The sequence below is a fragment of the Spermophilus citellus genome, assembly GCF_964194105.1.
Source record: "Spermophilus citellus genome assembly, chromosome: 16".
In the NCBI taxonomy this organism is placed as follows: domain Eukaryota; kingdom Metazoa; phylum Chordata; class Mammalia; order Rodentia; family Sciuridae; genus Spermophilus; species Spermophilus citellus.
The window spans coordinates 38,658,390-38,685,691 of NC_138196.1; the positions used below are offsets into that span (position 1 = coordinate 38,658,390).

General features: G+C 35.2%; 1 protein-coding gene across 2 annotated transcripts; it reads left to right on the plus strand.

Annotated features, from left to right (window-relative positions):
* Nucleotides 1–210: 210 nt before the first annotated feature.
* FNTA (farnesyltransferase, CAAX box, subunit alpha) lies at nt 211–27,302 on the plus strand. 2 transcript variants are annotated; one of them, XM_081269077.1, is made up of 10 exons: nt 211–497; nt 651–710; nt 2,792–2,877; nt 7,456–7,570; nt 11,625–11,729; nt 16,126–16,252; nt 19,592–19,740; nt 24,000–24,062; nt 26,240–26,411; nt 26,676–27,302. In XM_081269077.1, the coding sequence occupies exons 1-10, from the start codon at nt 295–297 to the stop codon at nt 26,796–26,798; spliced, it is 1,203 nt and encodes a 400-aa protein (XP_081125203.1). In that variant the 5' UTR covers nt 211–294; the 3' UTR covers nt 26,799–27,302. The 2 variants fall into 2 exon arrangements, with proteins under 2 accessions (XP_081125203.1, XP_081125204.1); XM_081269078.1 differs by lacking the exon at nt 651–710 and having other exon boundaries at nt 258–497.

Sequence of the window (27,302 nt, forward strand, 5' to 3'; positions counted from 1 at the left end):
GGATCCCCCACCAGCACTAATAGATTCTGAAGTGACAAGTCTTCGGGGTGGGGGCGGCCTACAGATTGCAAGACGTGCGTCTAGCCTTGAGCCCCGTGGGGCCGTCGCGCACGCTGTCCCACCAGTGTCCACGCCCCTACCCAGAGAACACCCGGCCCCGCCCGGGCCCTCTGGCCCGCGTCTCGGTGGCCGGAAGCAGGACACCGGAAGTGGGCCACGAGAGGGAGGGGAGCAAGGGGCGAGGCTGCGGGGGGCGGGGTCTCCGCCACCACCTCCGCAGCGGGCCGAGGAGAGATGGCGGCCGCCGAGGGGGTCGGAGAGGCTACACAGGGTGGTGAGCCCGGTCAGCCGGAGCAGCCCCCGCCGCAGCCGCACCCACCGCCATCCCAGCAGCAGCAGCAGGAAGAAGGGATGGCGGCCGAGGCCGGAGGAGCAGTGGCGTCCCCTATGGACGACGGGTTTCTGAGCCTGGACTCGCCCACCTATGTCCTGTACAGGTAACGCCCCCGAGCCGGGCCGCGGCGGAAATTCTGCCCCGGTACAAGCTTCCGGCCTCTGTTCTGCCGAAGTTTGTGCGGCCCGGCGGGCTGGCAGGCCGAGAGGTAGCTGGTTGGTTGGCGCCAGCCCGCGACTCTCGCGCTCCTTCCCAGATTGCCGCTTCCCGGAGGCAGCGCTGACCCCCGAGAGACATTGCGGAGTCCGGGCGCCAGGCACGTCTCTGTGGCTTCCCGCAGGCTTGAATGAAACGTAGAAACTACAGAACATCGGACAGCACTCTTTTAGGTGTCATGATTCATACACTTAAGAAATTTCCCGCTCTCTTCTATAGTCCCAGAACATTATCCTGTTAATGACCATAATGAAAATGGAAGGGTTAGGGTGCGGTTTTTATAGAATGCCAAGAAAATAATTATTTAATAAAGAGCCAGCTTTCTCTTTAAAAACGAGCTGTACTGGCTTCCTGCGGTTTGTTCTGCCGTATTAATAAAAGGTATAAGAATTTCAAGGACTGAGACCTTTTCATTTAACCATTATTTTCGCCCCTACTGTCTCCAGGAACTGAGTTAGGCCGTGAGCGTGAAAATAGAATTGTTACCTAAATTCTCATATGCATCTCCTACTCCTGGTCCCTTGCACTAGCAATATGAAGGTACTGCTGTAACTTTCTTGCCTCTTTTCCCGATCTCTGCCAACACCCAGTCTAATCCCCATCTGTTCCTTGTGTTCAGATAGTAATGTGGATTGCCGAGTTCTTGGGAAGCTGCAGAAACAATCAGAAAGTCCTTCTGTCTTCTGTAGTTCAACCTAAACCCATTAGATGGCTTATTTGCCTTGTTTTTATGAATGAGTGAAAGTCACTATCTTAGTTTTCTTTTTTGTTGGAGCTAATATTTTCCGATTTAAATTGGTTTGTTCCTGTAATCTTCAGCCTCCTCTTTGGATTGTGAAATGCTCAAGTTTCTTCACATGACTGTCTAATTTCCCAGTGCCTAAATGACAGTCTTATGTTTCTCGTGCCATCCCGTAGACTCTAGGTTTCACATCTCAGGTCATTGTCTCTCCTGTGTTTCTTCCTGTATGAGGGGCACCATTTCAAGATTGTAAGCCACATATCTCTGCTGTGAAATAGCTGATGAGTATAGAGAGGTAAAGAGTGGGTGAAAGAGCCAGGCACAGTGGCACACACCTGTAATACCACCCACTCCAGAGGCTGATATAGGAGGCCAACCTCAGAAACTTAACAAGTTTTCCGAAACAGTGAGAAACTGTTTCCAAATTTAAAAGTTAAAAAATGGGCTGGCAATGTAGCTCAATGGTAAAGCACCACCATATTCAATTCCTTGTACCAAAATAAATAAAGCAAGAAAGAAATAGAGGGTGAAAGGAAGAGAATGTAAGTAAAAGACAGTTAAAATAAATTTGATCACATAGGGCAATTCACATTGAAATTTCTGTAAGCACCTATAGTTGCCACTCTACTGTTATTTTAGCTTGATAAAGAGTAATATTCATTGAATGCTTATTATATATTGTGCATGTTTTAATAGCATAGTATTTCATCCTCAAAATAGCTTTCTAAGATTGATTAATAATGTTATCTCTGTTTTTTTAATGAAGAAACTGAGTCCCAGAGAGATTAAGTAACTTTTTCAAGGCCACACAGCTAGTAAGAAGTAGAACTGATATTCCAGTTTAGGCAGTTGTTAGATTCCAGAACCTGCTCTCACCTTTTGCTACATCCTTAGCCCTAGAACCTGCTCCCTTAATGGCCATCAGGGCCACCTCTCTAGTACACAGTAGATTGTTTACTTTGATTTTAAAATGTCAGTCCAGACTGCTGCAGTGGCGCAACCTTATAATCCCAGTGACTCAGGAGGTAGGACAATCACAAGTTTGAGGCCAGTCTCAGCAATTTAGCAACCTTCAACAAGTTACTGAGACCCTGTCTTAACATAAAAAATAAAATCCCTGGGTTCAATTCCCAGTACTGGGGTTGGGGTGGGATGGGGGAGGGGGTCAATTTATAGTAAATTATTACTCAGATTTTAAAAATTGCTGATTCCAGTCTTATTAGATCAATGAGATTGATTTCTAAGTTGTATACTTGCTGCAAAAATATGTTTTGCCACTTCTAAAACTAAATTTGAAAATGTTGATTTATAAACTTTTTTAAATGTAAGATCTCTGTAAGTTACTAGTGTTAATGTAAGTGTGATTATTGCCATTTTTGAAAATGCCAGTTCTTCTAATGTGTTTGAATGTAATCACTGAAAAAAATGTATATTTTCAGGGACAGAGCAGAATGGGCTGATATAGATCCAGTACCACAGAATGATGGCCCAAATCCAGTGGTCCAGATCATCTATAGTGAAAAATGTAAGTTTATTTTTATTAGGAAAAGGTCTGTAAGTCAAACATTGTTTCAGTGTCAAATTCACAACTATGTAGCAAGATGATTGATAGGTTTTTGTCTAATAAGGATCTGAATTACTTATGATGAGTTGATTTTTGGGGTTTTTTTTTGTGATTTATTTTTGCAATTTAAAGTTTTATTTTGTCCAAAGAATGGAGATATCCTAAGTGATGAATGTTACATTATAATACATAATAGCTATTATGTGATTGTACTTTTCATTTGCTATTTAATCTGTGTGTTAGATAACAAATGAGTTACTGTTTTATTTAGAAAAAACTTTGGTTGCTGAAACATCAGCATTTTTAAATATATTTTGACAATGAATGTTAGGCTCAGTTGGAATATGTTTACCGATATTAAAATGAATGGATTATTTTCTTTGACAAAGTGTCATTCTTTCCATGATGAATGTTAAAATGCTTTGTAAATTGAAGGTCATACAAATGTTAATTGTTAGTTGTTCTAGGAAAGGGTAAATGAATAAAATGGAATGCTGGTTTTGTAATTTTGTGTGTGCGTATGGTATTTTTTTTTTCACTTAAAGTTTTGTTATCCAAGATCTTTCCTCTTTTACAAAAAGCATATATTTATTTATTTGCTGATTAGGAAATAATGGCAAGAAAAATTTTAAAAGAAAGAATAAAGTAGTGTGGGGTTTGTCCTATCAAATATTAAAAAGTACTACTAAATAATTAATGTGGGATTAGTATACAAATAAAGAGATAAATAAGGACTAAAAGTAAGTTACCGGAATATATGAAAACTTAGTATAGGATACATTCCATACCTTTATAAAAAAGATAGATTGATCAAATTAGTTTGATACAGTTGGCTATGTGTGTAGATAAAAGTTGAATTATATCCCTATCTCATAGCCTTTTTTTTTTTTTTTTTTTTTTTTTTTGGTAGTGGGGATTTAACCCAAGGGTTCTTTCCCACTGAGTAACATCCCAGCCCTTTGTACTTTTTATTTTGAGACAGGATCTCACTAAGTTGTTTAAGGCCTTGCTCAATTGCTGAGACTGTCCTTGAATTTTTGATCTTCCTGCCTCAGCATCCTGAGTTGCTGGGATTACAGGTATGTGCCACCATACCTGGCTCCTATCTCCTATCTTAATGAATATGAAAATAACAGATGAACTAAAGTTCTAAAAGTTCTGTTATTAGGCTAGAAGTAAAATAATTCATTAAGGATAAGATCAAAATGTATAATTATATAAAAATGCAAAATTTCCATATTTTGAGATATATGAACAAACGGTTTACTAGAAGAAATAGAAATATCTATGAAGAATTTCAGCATTACTAATAATCAGAGAAATATAAATACTTTTTCAGATTGATAACTACCTATAACAAAAATGTTGGGGAAACTGATAAAATCATACATTTGTATTGGGAGTAAATTATTAATCTATTGTGGAGTAGACAGTACTTCAAATTCTTATATATGCCATAGTTAGCAATCACAAGGGACAAATTTTTGATAGGTTTGACCTATCAAAAATTACTGAGTTCCGCTGGGTTTGTGGCTCCATGGTAGAGCATTTGCCTACCATGTATGAGGCCCTGTGTTTGATTCTCAGCACCACATATAAATAAATGAATAAAATAAAGCTCCATCAACGTCTTAAAAAAATTACTAGATAAACATATCAAAATTTAAAGTTACATGACAAAAGAATCCATGAACAAGTTAAAAAACAAACAGCAGTGTGGGAGAAGATTATATGGTAGAAAACAAGATTGATATTTAGTATTAAAATGAATTCCTACAAAAGGATAAGGAGACTAACAAGGTAATCCCAAAAATGGACAAAGGGTATAAACTGGTAGTTTATGGAAAAGGAAATTCCACTAGTCATTAAACAGGAAAAATTCATCATTATTAGGAATAAAATATATGGAAATTGAGAATGTCATTTTTTACCCATGAGTGAAATGGCAAAAATTAAAACTATTACGATTCATACATTTCATACAGCTAGCCATTTTAAGAATCATTGTGGTATAGCTATTGAAATGGGAAATTTTTAGATCTTATAACCTGGCAGTACTGCTTCTAATTATATATTCTGGATTCACTTTGGCACATGGCACAGCAAGATATGTGGTAGGCTTAGAGTGTAGATTTTAGCCAGGCCACCTGGTTCAAATTCTGATTTCACCATATTGCTAGTTCTGTAACATTGAACAAATTATTTGAACTCCCTGGACCACTCATTGTAAACTCCCTGGACCACTGTAGAGGCCAGTGGTAGAAACTATAGATTGAGTGAATTATTCACATAAATAATAGAGCAGTGTCTGATTCACAGTAAACACCATATATATTTGCTGTTAAAATATGCAACATTTTTTTTTAAAAGCAAGGTATTAGAAACCACCTGTATATCTTTTAGATAAAAATAAAACTTTTGTCATATAATCAAATACTATATAATATTAAAAAGTTTTAGATCTGTAATGGACAGATATCAGAAACAGTTGCATGGAAAAAAGTTGTTTTGGAAACTTTGAGTAGGACAATATATTGTTTATTTTTGGTACCAGGGATTGAGTCCAGGGACACTCAATCACTGAGCCACATCCCCAGCCTTTTTATTTTTTGAGACAGGAACTCACTAAGTTGTTTAGGGCCTCACTAAGTTGCTTAGGGCCTCACTAAGTTGCTGAGGCTGGCTTTGAATTTGTGGTCCTCCTGCGTCAGCTTCTTGTGTCGCTGGGATTACAGGCATGTACCACTGTGTCCAGCAAAGTTTATAATTTTTAAATTATTTAAATATTTTTGTTTGTTTACTTATTTATTTTTTCAGTACTAGGGATTGAAATGCTTCACCACTAAGCTACATCCCTGGTTCTTTTTATTTTTTTATTTAAGACAGTCTTGCTAAATTGCTGAGGCTGGCCTCCACTTGCCTCAGTTTCCTGAGTGGTTGGGATTATTGTCCAGCAAAAGAATATTTAATATAAAATGAAAGCTACAGAAAAAACTTAATGAGTATAAGATTCTATTTAGAATATATAAGATTATAATATTATAAGATTCTATGTTATAATATTTTATTATAAATTTAAAATGTCTTTTTTTTCTGAATTATTAGGGATTGGATCCATGGCTGCACGCATGCTATGCAAGCATCTATACCACTGAGCTACATCTCTAATCCTTTTTTCTTGTTGTGAGATGGGGTCTTATTAAGTTGTTGAGCCTTGCTTTGAATTTGTGATTCCCCGCCTCAGTCTCCCCAGTAGCTGGGATTATAGGCGTGTGTCAGTGTGCCTGGATTAAACTTAGTTTTTTAAAGTTAGTGTTTAAAAGTCATCTGTGCTCCTAAGTACTCAGGAGGCTGAGACAGAAAGATTGCAAGTGAGCAGCCACCATAGGCAACTTGGCAAGGCCCTGTTTTAAAATTAAAATAAATAAATAAATAAAAAGGTTTGGGAATATGCCTTAGTACTTGATCCTGGGTTCTATCCCTGGTGCCCCTTCTCCCCCAAAAGATACTGTTTAGAAGCAGGTAATCTTTGTGTATCTTATACTTTATAAAGAGCTATAATTGTGCATATTCTTATCTGATACTTTCAGTGTGATGGTTATAGTCTGACACCAAATGGTTTTCCACACCAGGCAGTTCTCTAATTCTCAGTAGACACTAACTAGATGTCCTACAATTTCCTTCAGTTCTAACATTAATTCCTAGAGTTAGCACACACACCACAGGTCAAGGACATAGTTCTATGAGACTCTTCTCTATAGTAAATGCTACTCACAGGTCGTGAGTTCCCAGATTATCCGCATTTTCTGTCCTACTTTGCACATATAAGAGTATTTATAAGAAAAAACTTCCTAGAACTCAATTTCTTGAATCATTGAATATGTAAGTTTTGATTTTTAATAGATATTACCAAATAATTTCCCATAGAAGTTTATACTAGTTTATACAATCTGTAATAATACATGCATGAAAAAAGCAAGGGCCAAAGTGTTGAGTGTGCTATGATCTCGTTGTTGTAAAAACTGAAGGATGGAATGAAGTATACAATTGTATATGCTTAGCATATATTTGGCAGGATATATTACAATCAGTTAACAGTGGTATCTGGAGAGGAGGACTGGGAATTTAGTAGAATGGAAATTTAATGTGAACCTTTTATACTCTTGAGTTTTCTGCCATTTTACTATATATTTTTTCAGTTAAGAATCTGATCAAAATAAGAAAAACAGCTATGTGAATGTATTTGAATACTACTTTTAATTTTATGTAAAATCTTAAGGAGATTTGCAGTTTGGCATTAACCCGTTTAAGTGCATATAAATAATAAGCATGGTTAGACCTGTGTAGCTTTGTGTGTTGATTGTGACACAGTATTGTTGGGGTAGCAGTCACAGTCATTTGATTCTATTTCACTTACTGATATAAATGTTACATATGCAAATAAAATGTCTTTCTATGTAAGTACAACAGCTTTTATGTTATAGTGTTAATTTTAAATAAGAAAGGTAGTCCTAATGCAGTTGTGTGTTCTATCTCCAGTTAGAGATGTTTATGATTATTTCCGAGCTGTTCTACAGCGTGATGAAAGAAGTGAACGAGCTTTTAAGCTTACCCAGGATGCTATTGAGTTAAATGCCGCCAATTATACGGTGTGGTAAGTAATACACAACTTTGAGATATTTTCTGCTTACATTTCTCAGGTTTTAGTTCGAAAGACTTTTCTTTATTTAACTGAATTTTAGTTTCTATCAAAATAATAATTCACATATGGGTGTAAAGTCAGAAGTTGAAGGGAGAAAAATCTCTTCCCTATTTCTTCCCACGACCAAGGTCCCATTCCCCAGAAGCAGCACCTATGCTCTTGTTTTGCTTTTCTTTTGTTTGGAGACAGGATCTTGCTATGTTGCCCAGATTGGCCTTGAACTTGTGATTCTCCTGTCTCAGTCTCCTGAGCAACTGAGATTATAGGCTCATGCCACTGTGCCCACTTGTTATTTCTCTACTTAATTTCTGTATGTTAGATAATATGCTTTGCTGTTATTTTTATTTTTTACATTTTAAAACATTTTAGATGATATCTATTCGTTCCTTGAAGATGGAGTGTTCATGTACTACTTTCTTCCCTTCATCACAAATTAGTTATCAGTTCCTAGTTCACGCTGAACCACATTTCATAGTATATTCACATATCCCTTAACAAATAGCCTTTTTTGTTTGGTCTGATTTTCTTTGTACCAATAAGTAATTCATCTCCCAGACATTCTGATTTATGTAAATGTTTTATTATTATTGAATATAACAGGTAATCCTTGCATTCCATTTTCCCCCCCTTCATTTGTTTGGGTGCTACAAATGGAGTCTTTAGCTCTTTCATCTGTGTAGTCTTCTATTTTCCAAATCCCACATCTTTCTCTTCCTTGACTTACTTTCTCATTTTAAAAACAAAGTTTTGAGTTTTTTGTTTTTTGTTTTTTGTTTTTTTTTGTGTGGTGCTGGGAATTGAATCCAGGGCTTTAGCACTTCCTGGGTAAGCACTCTGTCACTGAGCCAAATTGCTAGCTTTACTTTCTCATATTGTAGAAGGCATACTTGACTAGAAGAAAACTTATGGATGGATGTGTGGACAACAGTGTTGGAGATTATACATTAGAAATCTTAAAATCTTCCTTCAGCTTTATTAGTAGAATTCTACATTCAAAATCATTTTCCCTAAGAAGAATTTTACAACTGCTTTCCCATTTCTTTTGCCTCTGAGGTTCAGGTGGAGAAGATTCCCATTTCTTTAGTTGAACCTTTTTCTCTTTTTTAAGTTCTAGGAATTTTTGTATGTTCTTTAAATAATTTCTTCTCTGTTTTCTGTCTTTGGAATGACTTTTAGTTGCATGTTGTACCTCCTAGATTGTATTTTCTTTATTTTTATTCCTTTTTTTTAAAATTTACTTTTATGATATTCCCTCAGTTTTATCTTCTAACTCTTCTATTGATTTTTAAATATTTTTGCACTCATTTTTAATTTCTCAGAGCTTTTTTCCTTAATATTTAAGAAAAGACATCATCTTGCTTTTTGATTCCATGAATGAAATATCTTTTCGTCTGTTATTTTAGTCTCTTTCATAAAAGGTTTTTCTATAAATGATTGGTAATTTTTGGTTCTCCTTTTATACTCATAATGGAGAAAGGAAAAAGCCTGATTGGAACCCCTTTGTGTGGCATGATTTATCAGTTATAAAGTTACCGAGATGGGGATGTGGCTGTTTTGAAACTTTTGTATATCAGTATTTTTTTTTTTTTTTTTTTGTACCAAGGATTGAACTCAGGGGCACTCAACCACTGAATCACATCCTCAGCCCTTTTTGTATTTTATTTAGAGACAGGTCTTGCTGAGTTGCTGAGGCTAGCTTTGAACTCAAGATTTTCCTGGCCTCAGCCTCCCAAGCTCCTGGGATTACAGGCATGTGTCACCGTGCCAGGCTCAATATTTTTTTAAGTCTTTTTCTTAGTGTGTTTCTCCAAAGAGGATCCATCTGATTTATTGTCTAAGAAAAATATTTGCCTGCCACAATTCTGGGGGATCAGGCAGGGAAATATGTTAGGAAAGTTTCACTGTTTAGTGTATCAACTTTGTTTTCCTTTTTCTTCTTTTTTTTTGGGGGGGGGGGACAAATCAGCCTGTTAAACAATTTCAACATTTTTTTTTAATCTATTCTTTTTTTAAAAAAATTTTTTTGAAGTTGTAGATGGACAGAATGCCTTTATTTTATTTGTTTATTTTTATGTGGTGCTGAGGATTGAACCCAGTGCCTCTTACATGCTAGGCAAGCGCTCTACCGCTGAGCTACAGCCCCAGCCCTTATCTATTCTTTATTTTATCTTGTTTTAATTTTTTTCAGTTTTGTATATTAATATTTTAAATGTATTTATTTCCATTCTTTACCTCACCCTTCTTTGAATGTACCTAGTATCACTTTCTGCTTTAGGTTTTTCTAGAAAATTAAAATTGTTTCCTGCTCAGGTCAGGAGATGTCACCTTTCTGATCAAGGTGAAGGGAAGGATTGTGGCTGCTAAGAATGTTTCTCTAGACCTTGCTCTATTTTTCAGCCCCACTCTTGACTCCCAGTTTTGGAAAAAAACTAGTACCTTCAATTTTTGAAACTTTATTAAGGTTTCCACTACTGTTGACAGGTTTATATGATTCCTCCTGCCCCCACCTGCTCCTCAGTACTTGGCATAAATCCAGAGTTTCCTGTGTGCTTAGCACTGAACAACATCCCCAGCCATTTTTATTTTATTTTGTGATTTTCTTTAAGTTGCCTGGATTAGACTTGAACTTGTGACCCTCCTGCCTAAGCCTCTGAAGTAGCCAGAATTATAGGCATGTACCACTGTGCCTGGCCTACATTGCTTTTCTAAGTCAGTTAAAAACTTGTCTGTTTGCTTACATTTTCTATAATTTTCTTTACCTCTTATACTTGCTGTGGTAACCCTTTTTTTTAAACCCATTTCTCCTTGTGGATTTATATCTTCTGTATTGCTTTAATATCATTTTAGTGGGGTTTTATTTAGGGAATAAGAGTAAACCTATTTAGTCTACCATGTTTAACTGAAGTCCTCAGTAGGATATTCCATTATTTTATGGCTTTAATATGTACTTTCTTAAATTTTAAGAAATTACTGACTATATGGCACAAAGGAACGTAGAATGCATCTTAAATTTTCCTAAGAAATTTATTTGCTGTTTTTTTAAATGCACTATACCTGAGTTCATTACCCATATTAACCAAGTGTTTGCATTTATATGCTCTATTAAGACAATTTTCTTGGGCTGGGGATGTGGCTCAAGCGATAGCACGCTTGCCTGGCATGCACGGGGCGCTGGGTTTGATCCTCAGAACCACATAAAAAATTTAAAAATAAATAAATAAATAAAGATGTTGTGTTCACCGAAAACTAAAAAATATTAAAAAATTCTCTCTCTCTCTCTTAAAAAAAAAGTAAATTTTCTTTAATAATAGAGAAAAATGCTGTAATCTCATATTTTGCATTTCATTTTAAAAGATAACTTTTAAAGTAGGTTCTGAACTATTTGTCTCTTAATATATATTGAGTTGCAAATTTTTGAAAATTAGTTTACTAAGATTAGACCAGTACTGTCCATAGAGAATTTTAAAAAAATGACTTGACTCCACTTTCTCTTTAATTTCAGAAATTATATTTGCTTCACTTTTAAGTTTTTTTAATAATCTGAAATTAATTACAAACATTTTGATGGTGGTTCTAGAAATAGAATATTTGATAATGTTTATAATAGAATTAATTATTATATGACTAATATAACCTACATGAGCTAACTTTTCTATATAAGGAAAGAAATGTCTTTGCTTTTTGTATTATATAACACATGTAATTAGAGTATTACCTGAAAATAGAATTTAGTTGCCTTTTCATTCCTTAAGGTTCCAGAATCTACTTTTTTTCTATCATATTTGTTGCCTTTTACTCTTTTTTACTTTAAATGCTTGATTCATCCAGTTGCCAGATAGTTGTATGAATATTGACAATTTGTGCACTTAAATTAAAAATTATTTGTTATATAAAATAACTGACAAAAATTTGTCTTAACCGTATTGTTCTTTTAGCTTTATTTCATACTGTTGATAGGCAACTTAATTGGAGTAATGAGACTTTCTATGCTTGATGTTTGCTGTAGGCATTTTCGGAGAGTTCTCTTAAAGTCACTTCAAAAGGATCTACATGAGGAAATGAACTACATCACTGCAATAATTGAGGAACAGCCCAAAAACTATCAAGTTTGGTAAGATAGAAATGTTATTCTGCATAGGTTCTGCCAGTAGATGATGATATAGTAAAGGATTTTTTTCTTGTATTTACTTATTTTTTGCCCTCCTGGGGATCAAACCCCAGGCCCTTGTACATGCTAGGCAAGTGTTCTACCACTGAATATCATCCTAAGCTTCTTTATAATTTAGAACTTTACATTGGGGCTAATGTTACCTGCCCCACAGGATTGTTAGGAGGATTGTTTGGATTTTGATCTAGAATGTTCCCAAAAGGCTCATGTGTTGAATACTTGGTCTTCAAAGTTCAGAGGTGGGGCTTTTGGAAGTGATTAGATCATTAGGGTTCTATTGCCACTGATGGATTCATAGGTGAGTGGACTATTGGAAGGGGATGAAAACTGTGGGAGATGGGGCCTACTTGGGGGAATAGGTCCTAGGGGAAGTGCCCTTGGAGACTACATCTTGTCCCCATCCTGCCCCAGCTCCTTGCTGGTTTTGCTCTACTGTGCCCTTTTGCCATGATATTCTGCCTCACTAGAGGCCCACAATCAACAGAGCCAGGTGGCCATTTACTGAAACCATAAGCCAAAATAAATCTTCCCTTCGAGTTGATTTTCTCAGGTATTTTTTTACAGTGAAAAGAAGCTAACACAAGGATTAAATGAGAACTATGTTGAGTGATCAAATGGTGTCTACTCCACAATTAACATTCAAATGTTTAGCTGTTATTATTATTTGAAATTTCAGAATCACTGTGCAGTTGCTGCTAATGAGAAAAAAATGTGAGTAAAAATATCTGAAAAATGTTTTCTAGAATTCTGGATATAGCTCAGTGGTGGAAAGCTTGCTGAGCATGCGCAAGGCCCTGGATTCCATCCTCAGTACTGAAAAAAAAGCTTTCTGTTTGGTGTATTATAAAATGACTTTCTAATATTTAATCTTTTATTCATTTGTTTATTCACAGGCTTTGTATTAGTGCTGAGTATACACAGATGACCAAGACACAGTCTAATAGGGAAAGCAAATAATAATATCAGTTACTTTATAAAGCAATGCAAAAAATATAATGGTAGAATTTTTCAGCATATGCAAAGATAAGAGTATGGAGATTGTTAGGATGGGAGTAGTGGAACACAATAGGGGAAAAGGGAGGAGTCATGGAGCAGGGGCACAAAGAATAAATAAGAAAGATAATTTGAATGGTGCCCAGTCTCTAGTGTGAAGCCTATGAATGGTAGCTATTGCTGCTGCTGTTATGATTGTGGTGTGGCAGTAAAGAAATTATGCTGAAGTAGAAGAGGCAGCATGGCATACTACCAAGAGCTCTTTCCACTTTCTTGTGGATGGACCTTTGTTTTGTTTATTTATATATAGTGCTGAGAATTAAACCCAGTGCCTCACACATGCTAGTCAAACACTCTATCACTGAGACACAACTCCAGCCTGAGCTCTTTCCACTTTCTGTGCCACGAACTGCCTGCTTAGTATACCTGTCTTCTCAACTCCAAAATGAAGTTGCCACCATTTTATCTTCTCTCAGCATAATGTCCTACACACACACACCACACTATCCTTATGTCAAGATTTAAGGAAGACTTATGAAGAAAAACCTCTGAGGCAAGGAAAATATTCTTAGTAGAAGTATGGGAAAGCAGCTTATTCATGGAACTTTGTATAATTCCATGTGTTTTGTGGCCCAGCTGAGGAATATTCTGCCCAAATATTAACACGAATCAGTATTTAACATGTATATAGCTGATTAATTTTCAAAGAATTAGAACATAATAGACCCAACAGCGAATAACTCAGTATTATACAGATTTCTATTTGTAAACAAATTGACCTCTGAAGCTTTTTTTTTTAACTAGATTTTTGCATTCCTAAGAAGTTGCATTATAAAATAATTGTTTTATTGAGAAAAAAGAGTTTAGCTAGAGAATTAATGTACCTTTCGGTTTTGTTTTATGTTAAGGTGTTTTTATATAAAAAAGTGTTGCTATAAAATTCAGATATCAGGCATTCTCAATATAATTTAGTTTTTGGCTAAAAAGAAAAAAAAAAAAAAAACTTTTCCTGGGTACTGCAAACACTGCCATTAACACCTTAACAACCATTTTTTCTGAAAAGCAGAACACTGACCCACCTAAAGCAACTAATTGCTATTGAAAACTCAATAATGTTTTAATTTGTTGTTGTTGTTGTTGTTTTGTTTTTGTACTGGGGATTGAACCCAGGAGCGCTGAGCCATATCCGCAGCTCTTTTTATTTTTTCATGAGACAGGGTCTTGCTAAGTTGCTTAGGGCCTTGATAAATTGCTGAGGCTGGCCTTGAATTTGTATTCCTCCTGCATCAGCCTCCCAAGTAACAATAATTACAGGCATGTGCCACTGCACGGAGCTTAGTTTTGATACATTTTAAATTGCCCACTCTACTTGTTTCCATTATAACTAGTATAGTGAAGTAATAAGTTGATAACTTTTTATTAAATGCCACTGTGAGATATTATACTATAAACTAATTCCCTGTGTTTAATAGTCGTTAAATCTTGAATATCAGAGAGAACATCTTGATATTTTGTTCTGAGCAGTCACTTTGATATACTGAAGGATCTAATTCTTAACTTTTTCTTAAATTATAGAATTCACCAGGAACCTGAAAAGTAAAACACTTTCTAGTGTTCACTGACTTGAAAGATTTCTAAAATAAGTTCAGTAATCTTTCTCTTTAAGAGGATTTTCTCCTTGATTATCTTGCCTTCTTAATATTCTGTAAGATAAATTTTAAAATTTTCAGTGTATTTAGAGTAGGTCACCAATTAAGCACTAATGTCTTCCCTTTTTTTCTGTAACTCCTGTTCACATTAATATAATGAATACAGTAGATATTTTTAAAAATCAATTTTGAGATATAGTTCACATATCATATGTTCATTCATTTAAAGAGTGTAATTCAGGGGCTGGGACTGTAGCTCATGGCAGAGTGTTTGCTTAACACGTGTGAGGCACTAGACTTCAGCACCACATAACAAATAAATAATAAACAAAGATATTGTGTGTCCATCTTTAACTGAAAAAATATTAGAAAAAAAAAAAGAGTATGTAATTCAGCTGGGTGTGGTGGCACACACCTGTAATCCCCGTAGCTTGGGAAGCTGAGGCAGGGGGATCACGAGTTCAAAGCCAGCCTCAGCAAAATTGAGGCGTTAAGCAACTCAGTGAGACCCTGTCTCTAAATAAAATACAAAATAGTGCTGGGGATGTGGTTCAGTGGTTGAATGCCCCTGAGTTCAATCCCTGGTACCTGCATCCCCCCCCCCAAAAAAAAAAAAAAAGGAGTATGTAATATGTTTGCAGACGTGGCAGCCATTGCCACAGTGATTTTTTTTTTTTTTTTTTTTTTTTGTATGAGGGATTGAACCCAGGGCCTCACAGGTTAGACTCTACCACTGAACTATACTTCTAGTCCTCAGAGTAAATTTTAGAAATTTTCACTTATAGATTTCTGTAACTGTTTTAGCTTAAGGAAATTGTAAAAATGGAACCTAATATAAAACTCTTAGTCTTATCCTAGTATAGAAACTCCTGTTTTGACAGACTTGCAACTTGTAGCTATTTATTCCCCAGGGTAGAATTGAATTTCATTGTACTAACTGGTGGAGTGAAAAGTTGCTTAAATGGTGGCATTTTGAATTTAGGGAAAACTGATAAACTATTTAAAATTATATTTCATAAAATAGTATCACATTTCTTCTAGTCTCTCCTGTAATGTCTTTTTTTGTCTCTTTGTTTATTTTTAGTTGTAGTTGGGTACAATACCTTTATTTTTACGTGGTGCTGAGGATCGAACCCATGGCCTTACTCATGCTAGGCGAGTGCTCTACTGCTGAGCCACAACCCCAGCCCTCTTGTAATGTCTTTTTTTTTTTTTTTTTTTGATACCGGGGATTGAACTCAGGAGCATCCCAAGCCCTATTTTGTATTTTGTTTAGAGACAGGGTTGCTTAGCACTTTGCTTTTGCTGAGGCTGGCTTTGAACTCAAGATTCTCCAGCCTCAGATTTTGGAGCCCATTACAGGCATGTACCACTGCACCTGGCTTGTTTCTAAATTCTAAAAACAGAATTTTGTGATTGTCAAAAGATAACTGTACTTCCAGGTTTACTTCCATCTTTAAGCCCTACGTATCTAATTTTACACACAAATTACTGTTTTATATTTCTCAACCCTTGCTTAGTGTTCTGAAAATTTTCTCATTTCTTTTATGTTAGATTTTCTCTCTAGTAGTGTCTTTAATTAGATATGAATATTTGTTTCTTGAGTGTGTTTCCACATCACCTAGTATAACCCATGTAGATGATTTGTTAGCTTGAGTAAATTAACACAAAATTTCTCTCCCTTCTCTGGGTTTCAGGCACCATAGGCGAGTTTTAGTAGAATGGCTAAAAGATCCATCTCAGGAGCTTGAATTTATTGCTGATATTCTTAACCAGGATGCAAAGAATTATCATGCCTGGCAGCATCGACAATGGGTCATTCAGGTATTACCTTTCTTTTTATAGTATTTTTCAGAATTTTATTTTTTAACTTAAATAATTAAAATTAGTATTAGAGGCTAATTAAATTTCCAAGCCAAAGCACACATGTAGATCATTACACACAACATAATAAAGAACTGTTAAAATACTTAATTAAAATGTGACATTCTTCATGGTGGTTAATCTTTATAATCTCTGAGTTGGTTAGTGAATAGGTTCATATTAAAGAATAATAATAGTAAACTGATAAACATTTAACACATTTCAGATTGAATTCTCATTATCTCTTATATTTGTTAGCAAATTGAGCATCAAAATTAGTAAAATGTTAATATATCAAGAGCATGTATTAAGGTTTTTGCATATATAAATTTCAGAATATGGTCTTATCATAACTGTTACTTATTGTATATCTACCCCTCTGTTAAATTTATGCTAAATTCTAAATAAAATAGTTACAACTTTCACATTAGACATTGTATTTATTTTAGCAAACAATTTTATTGTTTCCTATAAATTTTTTCCAGGGATTACTATTTCATGTTCTATTCATTATAACAGAGCATTTTACTAAATATTTTTTACTGAGAATTTTTAACTTCAAATTTAATTAATTATATATTTTATAAAATTTTTATTGAAATTTTTAATCATATAAAAGTGCATGTTATACACATACCCTATCTACTACCATAACAACCTGAGAAGTAGAATATTATCAATATCTTTGAAAAGCCACATTAGCCAGTGTGTTTCTTACTGAAATTATGAAAGATTTCCATGAGAAAGACTCCAAAATATCCTTCAATTGTTGCTTGTACATTTTTTTTTTAAGCTATATATGAACACACAGTATCTATTTATTTTTATGTGGTGCTGAGGATTGAACCTAGAGCCTCACACGTGTGAGGGAAGCGCTTTACCACCGAGCTATAGCCGCAGCCCCTGTACATTTTTTTTTATGATTTTTTTAGTTGTAGTTGGACACAATACCTTTATTTTATTTATTTTTATGTGGGGCTGAGGATCGAACCCAGCGCCTCGTACATGCTAGGCAAGCGCTCTACTGTTGAGCTACAACCCCAGCCCCTGTTGCTTATACATTTTTATAAATAAAGTACGTATAATTTTCTGTCTTGCTTTTACATTTGGTATATTATGGTTTCACATGTTTTCACAATACTTTTTAAAGATAAGATTAATTTTACCAATAATGAAATTCTGAAAACTGAAAAGAATCTATAAGATAATGTTCTTTTGGGGGGTGGGGGTGCGTACCAGAGATTAAATTCAGAGGCATTCAACCACTAAGCCAGATCCCCAGCCCTATTTTGTATTTGATTTAGAGACAGTTGCTTAGCGCCTCGCCATTGCTGAGGCTGGCTTTGAACTTGAGATCCTCCTGCTTTAGCCTCCCAAACTGCTGGGATTACAGGCGTATGCCACTGTGCTCAGCTACAAGATAATATTCTTGAAATAACTGAAGTTGTAGAGAAAACAAATCAGTGGTTAGGAGTGATTAGGCAAAAGTGAGATACAACTATAAAGAGATGGTATAGGACACTTTCTATGTGGTGAGGGAATAATTCTGTATCTTGATTGTAGTGTTGCTTGCGCTACACATGGGGTAAAATTGCAAAGAACTGTATTCTACCTCTACTAACACCCTGGCCTTCACTGTATATACACAAATGAGAACACATAAAATCTGAATAAAGTCTGTGTTTTTGTGAAAAATAATACACCATATCATTTTATTGTTTTGGGGTTAAATTTTAGTTGGTAAGATAATGCCTTTAGAGAATCGAAATGAAGGGTACACAGGACTCTTTCTTAATTATTTTTATTATCACTTGGTAAAACAGGGACCATCATACTGAAATTCATCCTTTTTCTGTTATCAATAAGAAATATAACTCCACTTTTTCATAATGTGCCCACTTCTGTAACATTTGTAAGTTTTAACAGTTTTCCCTATAATTTTTTTCTATTAAAGCAGCATTATGCCAGGAATGGTGATTCATGCCTGTCATCCTAGCAGCTCGGGAGGCTGAGGCAAGAGGTGGCAAGATCAAAGCCAGCCTAAGCAACTTGATGAGATCCTTTTTCTTCCTTTCTTTCTTTTTTAATATTTATTTTTTAGTTGGACGCAATATCTTTATTTTATTTATTTATTTTTATGTGGTGCTAAGGATCAAACCCAGGGCCTCTCACATGTTAGGCAAGTGCTGTACTGCTGAGTCACAACCCCAGCCCGGTGAAACCCTTTTTCAAAATAAAAAAGATCTGGGGATGTGATTCAGTGGTTAAGCACCCCTGGGGTCTATCCAACAAGAAAGAAAATACTTAGAAAATACTTAAAACAAAAAACCCAGTTTTTTAATGTAAAAATTTGTTTGTAAATCCAATCTTAGATACTTCTTTCTTTCTCTCTCTCTCTCTCTTTTTTTTTTTTTTTTTTTTTTTGGTACCAGAGATTGACCCAGGGGCCCTTAATCTCTGAACCATATCCTCAGCCCTTTTTTATTTTTTGAGACAGGGTCTCGATAAGTTGCTTAGGTCCTCGATAAGTAAGTTGCTAGGGCTGGCTTTGAACTTGTGATTCTTCTGCTTCAGCCTCCTGAGCTGCTGGGATTATAGGTGTGTGCCACCATGCCTAGCTAAATTGTACATATTTTTCTACATGTATTTTAAAGGTAATTTATCACATGTACATTTTTAATGCTGTTCTTTTGCTTATTGTAATATGAAATCAAATTCATATACTATGTATAATGCTATGTATAATTAATTATTCATTCTCTTACTAGTGAGTTTGTTTTTATTTTCCCCTCTAATTTTTCTTTGGTGACTTTTATCTTGGCTTTTTGTCTATTTTTTTCCTAGGATCTATCTCCAATTTAGTTCTTTTTTTAAATATATTTATTAGTTGTTGATGGACCTTTATTTTATTTATTTATATGTGGTGCTGAGAATTGAACCCAATGCCTCACACTTGCTAGCAAGTCTCTACCACTGAGCCACAACCCCAGCCCCAGTTTTTTTATTCCCCTCTGTTTCCTTGACCTGTGACTGTTCCCTCTCTCTACATATGTGGTAAATCCTTTTTCTTCAGTTCTACCTTTTTAGCTTTACTCATGTTTTATTTTTACTTATTTTTTTGGTGGTGTGAGGGTCTTGTATGTTGTTCAGGCTTGCCTTGAACTTGTGATATTCCTACCTCAGCCTCTCCCATAGCTGGAATTACAGGTGTGCATCAGCATACCCTGCATGATGTTTTGTTTTTAATATTTACAAATAATGGGACATTTCTAATTGTGTTTTTAACCAACTTTCTTTTAGGAATTTAAACTTTGGGATAATGAGCTGCAGTATGTAGACCAACTTCTAAAAGAAGATGTGAGAAATAACTCTGTCTGGAACCAAAGATACTTTGTCATTTCTAATACCACTGGCTACAGTGATCGTGCTGTATTGGAAAGAGAAGTCCAGTAAGTAATGTCCTTTACTTGCTCATTCATTAAAAATCTGCATGCCTACTATGTTTCAGGCATTGGGAATAAATCAAAGACCAAGACTGCCCCAGATCCTATAATCATGGAACTAAAATTGGACAAAATAGAAAGATGAAACATATAGTGATAAATTTACAAATAATGTAGTAAGCTTCTATGTTTAGTGTCTGAAGTTTTTTGAAATATTGTTGCTACTAAAGATTGGAAATAAATCAGATTTTATAGTGTCCAGGAAACTTTATTTTACAACTATCTCATTAAATCTGTTGCATTTTTTATTATAATTTCCAGATGCCATGCTACTGTATTATAGGGTTCTAGACCAGTTCAGTCTTGGTTATCTTTTATACTGTGGGATATTTCGTAGCACTCCTGGCTTTCAACAAAAATTTCTCTAGACATTGCCCAGTGTCCTTTTTGGAGCAAAAATTCATCCTCATTTGAGAGCTTCTATACAAAAAGCTATTATAAGAACTAGAAATTTCTGAATTGTCCTGAATTTGTGTATTATGTGTATAAATAGCAATAGCCATTTTTTTCTGGTCTAATTTGCCATTTTGTCTCCCTGTATTTGACAATCTGAATGTGGATTTTTTTTTTTAAAAAATTGTTTTAGTTATACATGGACACAATATCTTTATTTTGTTTATTTAATTTTATGTGATGCTGAGTATCCAACCCAGTGCCTCACATGTGCGAGGCAAGTGCTCTGCTACTGAGCACAATCCCAGCCCCTGAATGTGGATATTGTTTTTAAAGCTTGATGAGCTCATAGTAAAATTTTAATTACAAAAGTTCTTTTAATTATTGTTGGGAAGAGCAGATTTATAGCACATCTGCCTGTAATCTCCCTTGACCCATTTTTTTTTTCTCAGTTTAAGGCAGCTAACTCCTCTCTTATCTTTTCTATATAAGGGTTCCAGTGGCATATATTTTTTTTCTTTTTAGTGTTGAAGATTAAACCTAAGGCATCATACATTCTTTACCACTGAACTATATCCCTAGTCCCTAGCCCATATATTATATATATATATATATATATTTTTTTTTTTTTTTTTTTTTTTTTTTTAAGGCTTTAGTCCAGTATCCTCCATTCCCTCTCTGCTCCAGGCTTTCAGACCTACCTCTCTTCCATCTGAAGCTGCACTGTCCAGTATGTAACTACTAGTAACATATAGCTATTTAAATTTAAATTAACTACAATACCACAAAATTTTAAATATACTTCCTCGCCTGGCATGGTAGTGCACACCTGAAATTCCAGTGGCTCAGGAGGTTGAGGCAGGAGGATTGTGAGTTCAAAGCCAGTCTCAGCAACTTAGTGAGGCCCTAATAAACTCAATGAGACCCTGTCTCTAAATAAGATACAAAAAAGGGCTGGGGATGTGCCTCAGTGTTTAAGTGCCCCTGAGTTCAATCCTTGGCACATACACACACATAAAAAAAACACACAACAAAAAAATAGTTCCTCAGTTGCAGTAGTCACATTATTTCAGGTACCCACATGTAGCTAGTGACTACTGTACTTGACAACATAGATAAAGAACATTTCCAGCATCAAAGCAAGTTCTTCTGGAATTTACTGAAATGATTTTATTAAGCCAACCTAAAATAGTGGAGTTTAAGTAGAGATAATTTATACTTTGTCATTTAGCACTCTCTATTCCCCTTTGTATTCTCCAGTCTTTTTAAATATTTTAATTTAGAGACAGAATCTTGCTGAGTTGCTTAGAGCCTCACCAAATTGCTGAGGCTGACTTTGAATTTGTAATTCTCCTGCCTTAGCCTCCCAAGCTGGGATTATAAGCATGTGCCACTGCACCTGGCTGTTCCATGTATTTCTCTTTGCATTGGATTTCTTGCCAAAAAATAGAATGCTTCATGTTATTTTATCTTGAATTGATCCAATTGAGAATGGATTTAAAATATTGTATATTCCTAATTTGCTATGTCTTACTTCATTACTTCATTAAATTTTTTTTAATTTTTATTTTTTTAGTTGGACACAATATCTTTATTCATTTATTTTTATGTGGTGCTGAGGATCGAACCCAGGGCCTCGCATGTGCTGTGCGAGCACTCTACCACTGAGCTACAACCCCAGCCCCAACTTCATTAAAAATTGAATGTGACTGGCTCACTTCTGTAATCCCAGTGATTACAGAGAGGTTGAGGCAGAAGGATTGTAAGTTCAAGGACAACCTTAGCAATTTAGTGAGGTCCTAAGCAACTTAGTGAGACCATGACTCAAAATTAAAAAGGACTGGGGATATAGCTCATTGGTAAAGTGCCCCTGGGTTCAGTGCCCTAGGGTTCAGTCCCCAGTACAAAAAAGAAAAATTGAATATGAAGTTTGGAAAATGCAAGTCTTTTAGCCTTTAGAGGCAGATCACTAGTCATCTGTTATTAGATAGAAACAGAAATAATCAGTCAAGAATGTAAGAGCTTTCTATATTTAAAGTTTGTTTTTCCCTCAGGATGTGTAGAACAAATATTTTAAATATTGATAGTAGCCATACTTCTAGAATTTATAGTTTATTAAGTATATTTTTAACTTTATAGATAGGTGTACCTGATTGTGTTCCTCAGTTTTTTTCCATTCATTTTTTTTCCTATGCAGTATAGTTATCAGGGGAAAAATATACTGAATAATATAAAATTATAAAAAGTTAAAATCAAAATCTCTTATTCTTTTTCCTCCTTCCTGCCACTCTCTAGAATGAGCTATAATTATATACATTTATACATGGATTTATAAATAATATTTGCAACCTAGACAGTGACATATAGGCATTGATTTTTTTTCACTAAATGTATCATGGCCATTGTTTCCATGTGAATAATGGTCTACTAGTACCATAGGTTAGGTATTTTTTATGTAGAATATTTGGGACCAGAAACATTTCAGATTTTTCAAATGTTTACATATAGATAGATAGATAGATAGATAGATAGATATAGATATGATCAGATATGTGGGAGATAGAACTCAAATCTAAACACAGAATTAATTTATGTTTCATATGTGTCTTATACACATAGCCTGAATATAATATTATACATATTTTTAGTGCACCTGTATTTTGACTATGTGGTATCATGTCAAAACTCAAAAATTTTCAGATTTTGGAGCATTTTGGATTTTGGGTTTTCAGATTAAGGATGCTCACCTGATAATTATAGGATTTATCTAACATTTACTGTACGCCATAAATTCCTATTTAGTTCTCATAACAAGTCTCAGAGATACTCAGTAAGAACTTGAGTTTTCAAGTAATTCTGTAAGTAGGATTTACAGGTAGGTAGTCTGACCTCAAAGTTCATGTTTTCACCATTAAAATAGATGACACATTAGTGTACATTGCCAAAGTGAAATTAAGAATCTTCTACTAGGACCAGCTAAGACCTACACAGACATAATATTCCAAATAACTGAAAAGGTTAGGTCATGTCAGGGTGGTTAGAAAAATCTTTTCATAATGTTAAATGAGTTTGTTACTCCTGTGAAAAAATTCCTATTGTAATAGCCCCAAAGCAAGAACAAGATCACTAAGCTTTAGTCAGTTCTTTGCTCATGTGAAGCATAGTTTTGTAGATTCCTTAGAATTTGTGGCAGTTGCATCTGAATTGTATTTAATAATCAGGGTAAAGAGAAGAGAAAGGAGTAGGGAGTATCCATTTTGACTGTGAAATCACATTATAGTTTAATAGTAATTTTATTTTGAAAGGTAAGGAATATGTACATGTTGTTTACTTTTTATTCTTTGTATTATTTCCACCCTACTTTTAATTATAGCTCCTAAGATTATGTTAATTACCCTTTTTCAGTGACTGAGGACTTAACAGGCATAAATAGATGTTTGACTTTTTTTCCTGGATTGTTTTACCATTAAAAAGAAAGTCTCCACCTTTCCTTCAAACAGAAAAAAATATCTTTCATATTAATTTTCTTTCTTGATGTGAATTAAAGCTTTATGTCAGTTAAGTGTTATTCCTCGGAATTAGACAAGAAATATGGGAGGGAGGAACTATCTTGAGTGGACAATTGCAGTTTTGGGGGTTCTCTAATTTAGATATGAGCTAGAGTGGTGGCAAGGCCAGCTGAAAGAGATGTATGTGGAGTCTGACACAGCAAAAACACTTTCCTAGGTTTTGCCACATTTGTTCAAATTGTATCTGATTGTTGCACTGCTCTTTTAAAATTACACACTCATTTGTGGGTTCTTTTCTTACAGATACACTCTGGAAATGATCAAACTTGTACCACATAATGAAAGTGCATGGAACTATTTGAAAGGGTAAGAAGGTATTTTTTGCTGGAAATACACCACACACACACACACACACACACACACACACACACACACACACACATATATATAAATAAATAAAAGCTGCTAATATATATATCATGGAATATATACCTAATTAGATTTTCTTATTTTTTTTGGTACTGGGGATTGAACCCAGGGGCTCTTAACCACTGAGCCATATCCCCAGCCCTTTTAAAGAAATTTCATTTTGAGATTGGGTCTTGCTAAGTTGCTTAGAGCTTTATTAAGTTGCTGAGACTGGCTTTGAACTTGTGATCCTCCTGCCTCAACCTCCTGAGCTGCTGGAATTATAGTCATGCACAACCACATCCAGCTCTTCTAATTAGATTTTATTTAAAAGGAAACTAAAGAATTTTTCTTTTTTTGAATCTAAGAGCAGAAGCATAATGGTAATTTTGGCAATTTCCAAGAACTGTGCCCTCTACATTTCTTCTCTTCACCTCCTAAGCACATACCAATTTTTTTTTTTTTTTTTTTGATACTGGCGATTGAACCCAGGATGCTTAACCACTGAGCCACATCCTCAGTCCTTTTTATTTTGAGACAGGATCTCCCTAAGTTGCTTAGGTCCTTGCTGACTTGTTGAGGCTGGCCTGGAACTTGTGATTCTCCTGCCTCAGCCTCCCAGGTGTCTGGGATTACAGATGTATACCACCATGCCTGGAAAGTAATGCATATTAAATTATATTTGTGAATCCTCTAGGGTTTTTGTGGAAAATTAGAATACAGACACTTAGGTTCTGCCCAACTCAGGATTACAATAAAACACAGAGGACTTTTTACAGATTACACAGATGGGTGGCCAGCATTTCTGCTTTAGTTGCTAAAGGTTTCCAATTATAAATCTTAACAGAAACATTTCACTTGTCTGACACTGACATAGCCAGGCTTACTGTTGAATTTAAGGCCTTTAAGGAAACTGGTCCCAAAGAGCACAGTTTGGAATCCAGACACATTTAGAGATATGTTGGGAGTTGGGACCTATAGTCCCTGAGGAGTTAAAGAGATGAGGAACCATCTCAAGAAGAAACAGGGACATTTCTCCTTCATCTCTCTTCACTTAAAAGATGATTTATTTTCTGCTTTAATTTAATATGGTGCATATTCACATTATACATGATTACTTTTAAACTTTTTTTTTGATTTCTTGAAGATTTTAATGCTGTTTTCGCAAATAATAGTTTCTATAAAATTTTCTGATTTATAGTAAAATGTACTAACTTAAAACATGTGCTGTCTCCCACACTTTTTTGCCTATCATTTTAAACTGAGAACTGGGTGTTTTTAGCCCAAGAAACATTATGTCTTGCATACACTTTAACTACATATCTTAGGAATAAATTAAATCTGTGATATTTTGGTAACTCTTAGTGTATATAAAATGAAAAGCTCTGTCAAAATGCACTTTTCACTGGGAAAAAATAAGTAAAACAAATAAATGGATCTACACAAAACAAACATTAACATTGGTAGTCTTAATTGTGGGACAATCTATAACAAGCACATTTGCCTTTATTTACCCAGAGCTGCTCAACTTTCAAGTTATGAATTTTAAAAATCTTAACAGATTTTATTATGTTGACATTTGTTTCTCATTCCACATCATCTTCAGCCAAGCTCTGAGCACTTAAAATTCTCTTAATTGTTGGGAACTTAGTCAGAAGCATCTGGAACACTGCTGGTGGAAGAGTTTGCTGTAACACTTAGCAACTGCTATGGCTGTCTACACACAGCAGTTGCATTTGTCAGATGGTCCACACCTTTCTCATATTCATGTTCCCACAGCCTGTTAAGTTGGGGTTGCTCATCCTCTAGTGGTTGAAGTAGATGCAGTAGCTGATGAAGGGCTCCCCCACATGCTGGCAGTGGTGGCGCTGTTCCAGCCCACCATCTTCTCTTGGTGCAGCCATGTCTCTGTGGGCACTGGGAACAAGGCTTGCCACCTGCCGCTCTGAACTTTATTATTTTTTTAAACTAATTTTACTCAGCTTCTAACTATCCACGATAAAACTCACATAATTTAAAATTTTCATTTTGTTTCAGTATCATTTATTCAAAGTAAGTCTTCTTTCTTGCTGTGTTTCTCTTTGATCTTTCTGTTGTTTTTGTTCTTCTCAGAATCAAGTATTATTTTCTTTCAGGATTTTGCAGGATCGTGGTCTTTCCAAATATCCTAACCTGTTAAGTCAATTACTTGATTTACAACCAAGTCACAGTTCCCCCTACCTAATTGCCTTTCTTGTGGATATCTATGAAGATATGCTAGAAAACCAATGTGACAACAAAGAGGACATTCTTAATAAAGCATTAGAGGTAAGCTGGTGTGACTCAGTATTTTTCTCTTAGACATCTCAGAATTGGCTGTACCCATTACCAGTAATATTCATGCCCCTTTTCAACATAGGTATTCAGAATTCAATGTGGGGTTATTTCTGGTTTAGGGCAACATCTTTGTCAATGGTGAACATAGTATATAGTATGTAACTCTACAGTGTGTCCATTTGACCATGAACAGAGTTAAATTGTGTTGTTTCAAAGGCTTATTTACTTTAATAAATTTTTATTTTTTATTTTTAGTTATGTGAAATCCTAGCTAAAGAAAAGGACACTATAAGAAAAGAATATTGGAGATATATTGGAAGATCCCTTCAAAGCAAACACAGCAGAGAAAGTGACCTCCCAACAAATTTACAGCAATAACACCATCCAGAAGAACTTGATGGAATGCTTTTATTTTTTTAAGGGATTCTAATGAGGAATTTGAAACTAGATCGATCATTCCCTTACCTGTGGCCTAAATATGCATTGCACAGGTATTGCTTTTTAACAAGAACTAAGTGTGATGTTCTTTGGGTGCTGCTGCTATTCAGATTAGCTCTAAGAAATTTGATTCTTTTTAAAGTAAAGTAATTGGAGGGGAGGGGGGAGAAAAAAATGTCCTATAAAGGAACTACCACTTTTGTAGTCTTACCAACATTTACTCTAATCCCTTAGCATCAACTCTTCCCTAAAGGATTTGTATCAGTAAAGACTGCAGATAACTTGTATGTAATGGATTTGAGGTAACTTAAATTTTGGTTCAGTAAGCAGGGGAATACAGCTGTTACATTAGAGCTGCTATGCTACACTCACAGTATCTTGCTTTCACTGTAACCAACTAATGCCAAAAGAATGGTTTTATAATAAAATTACAGATGTATTTAA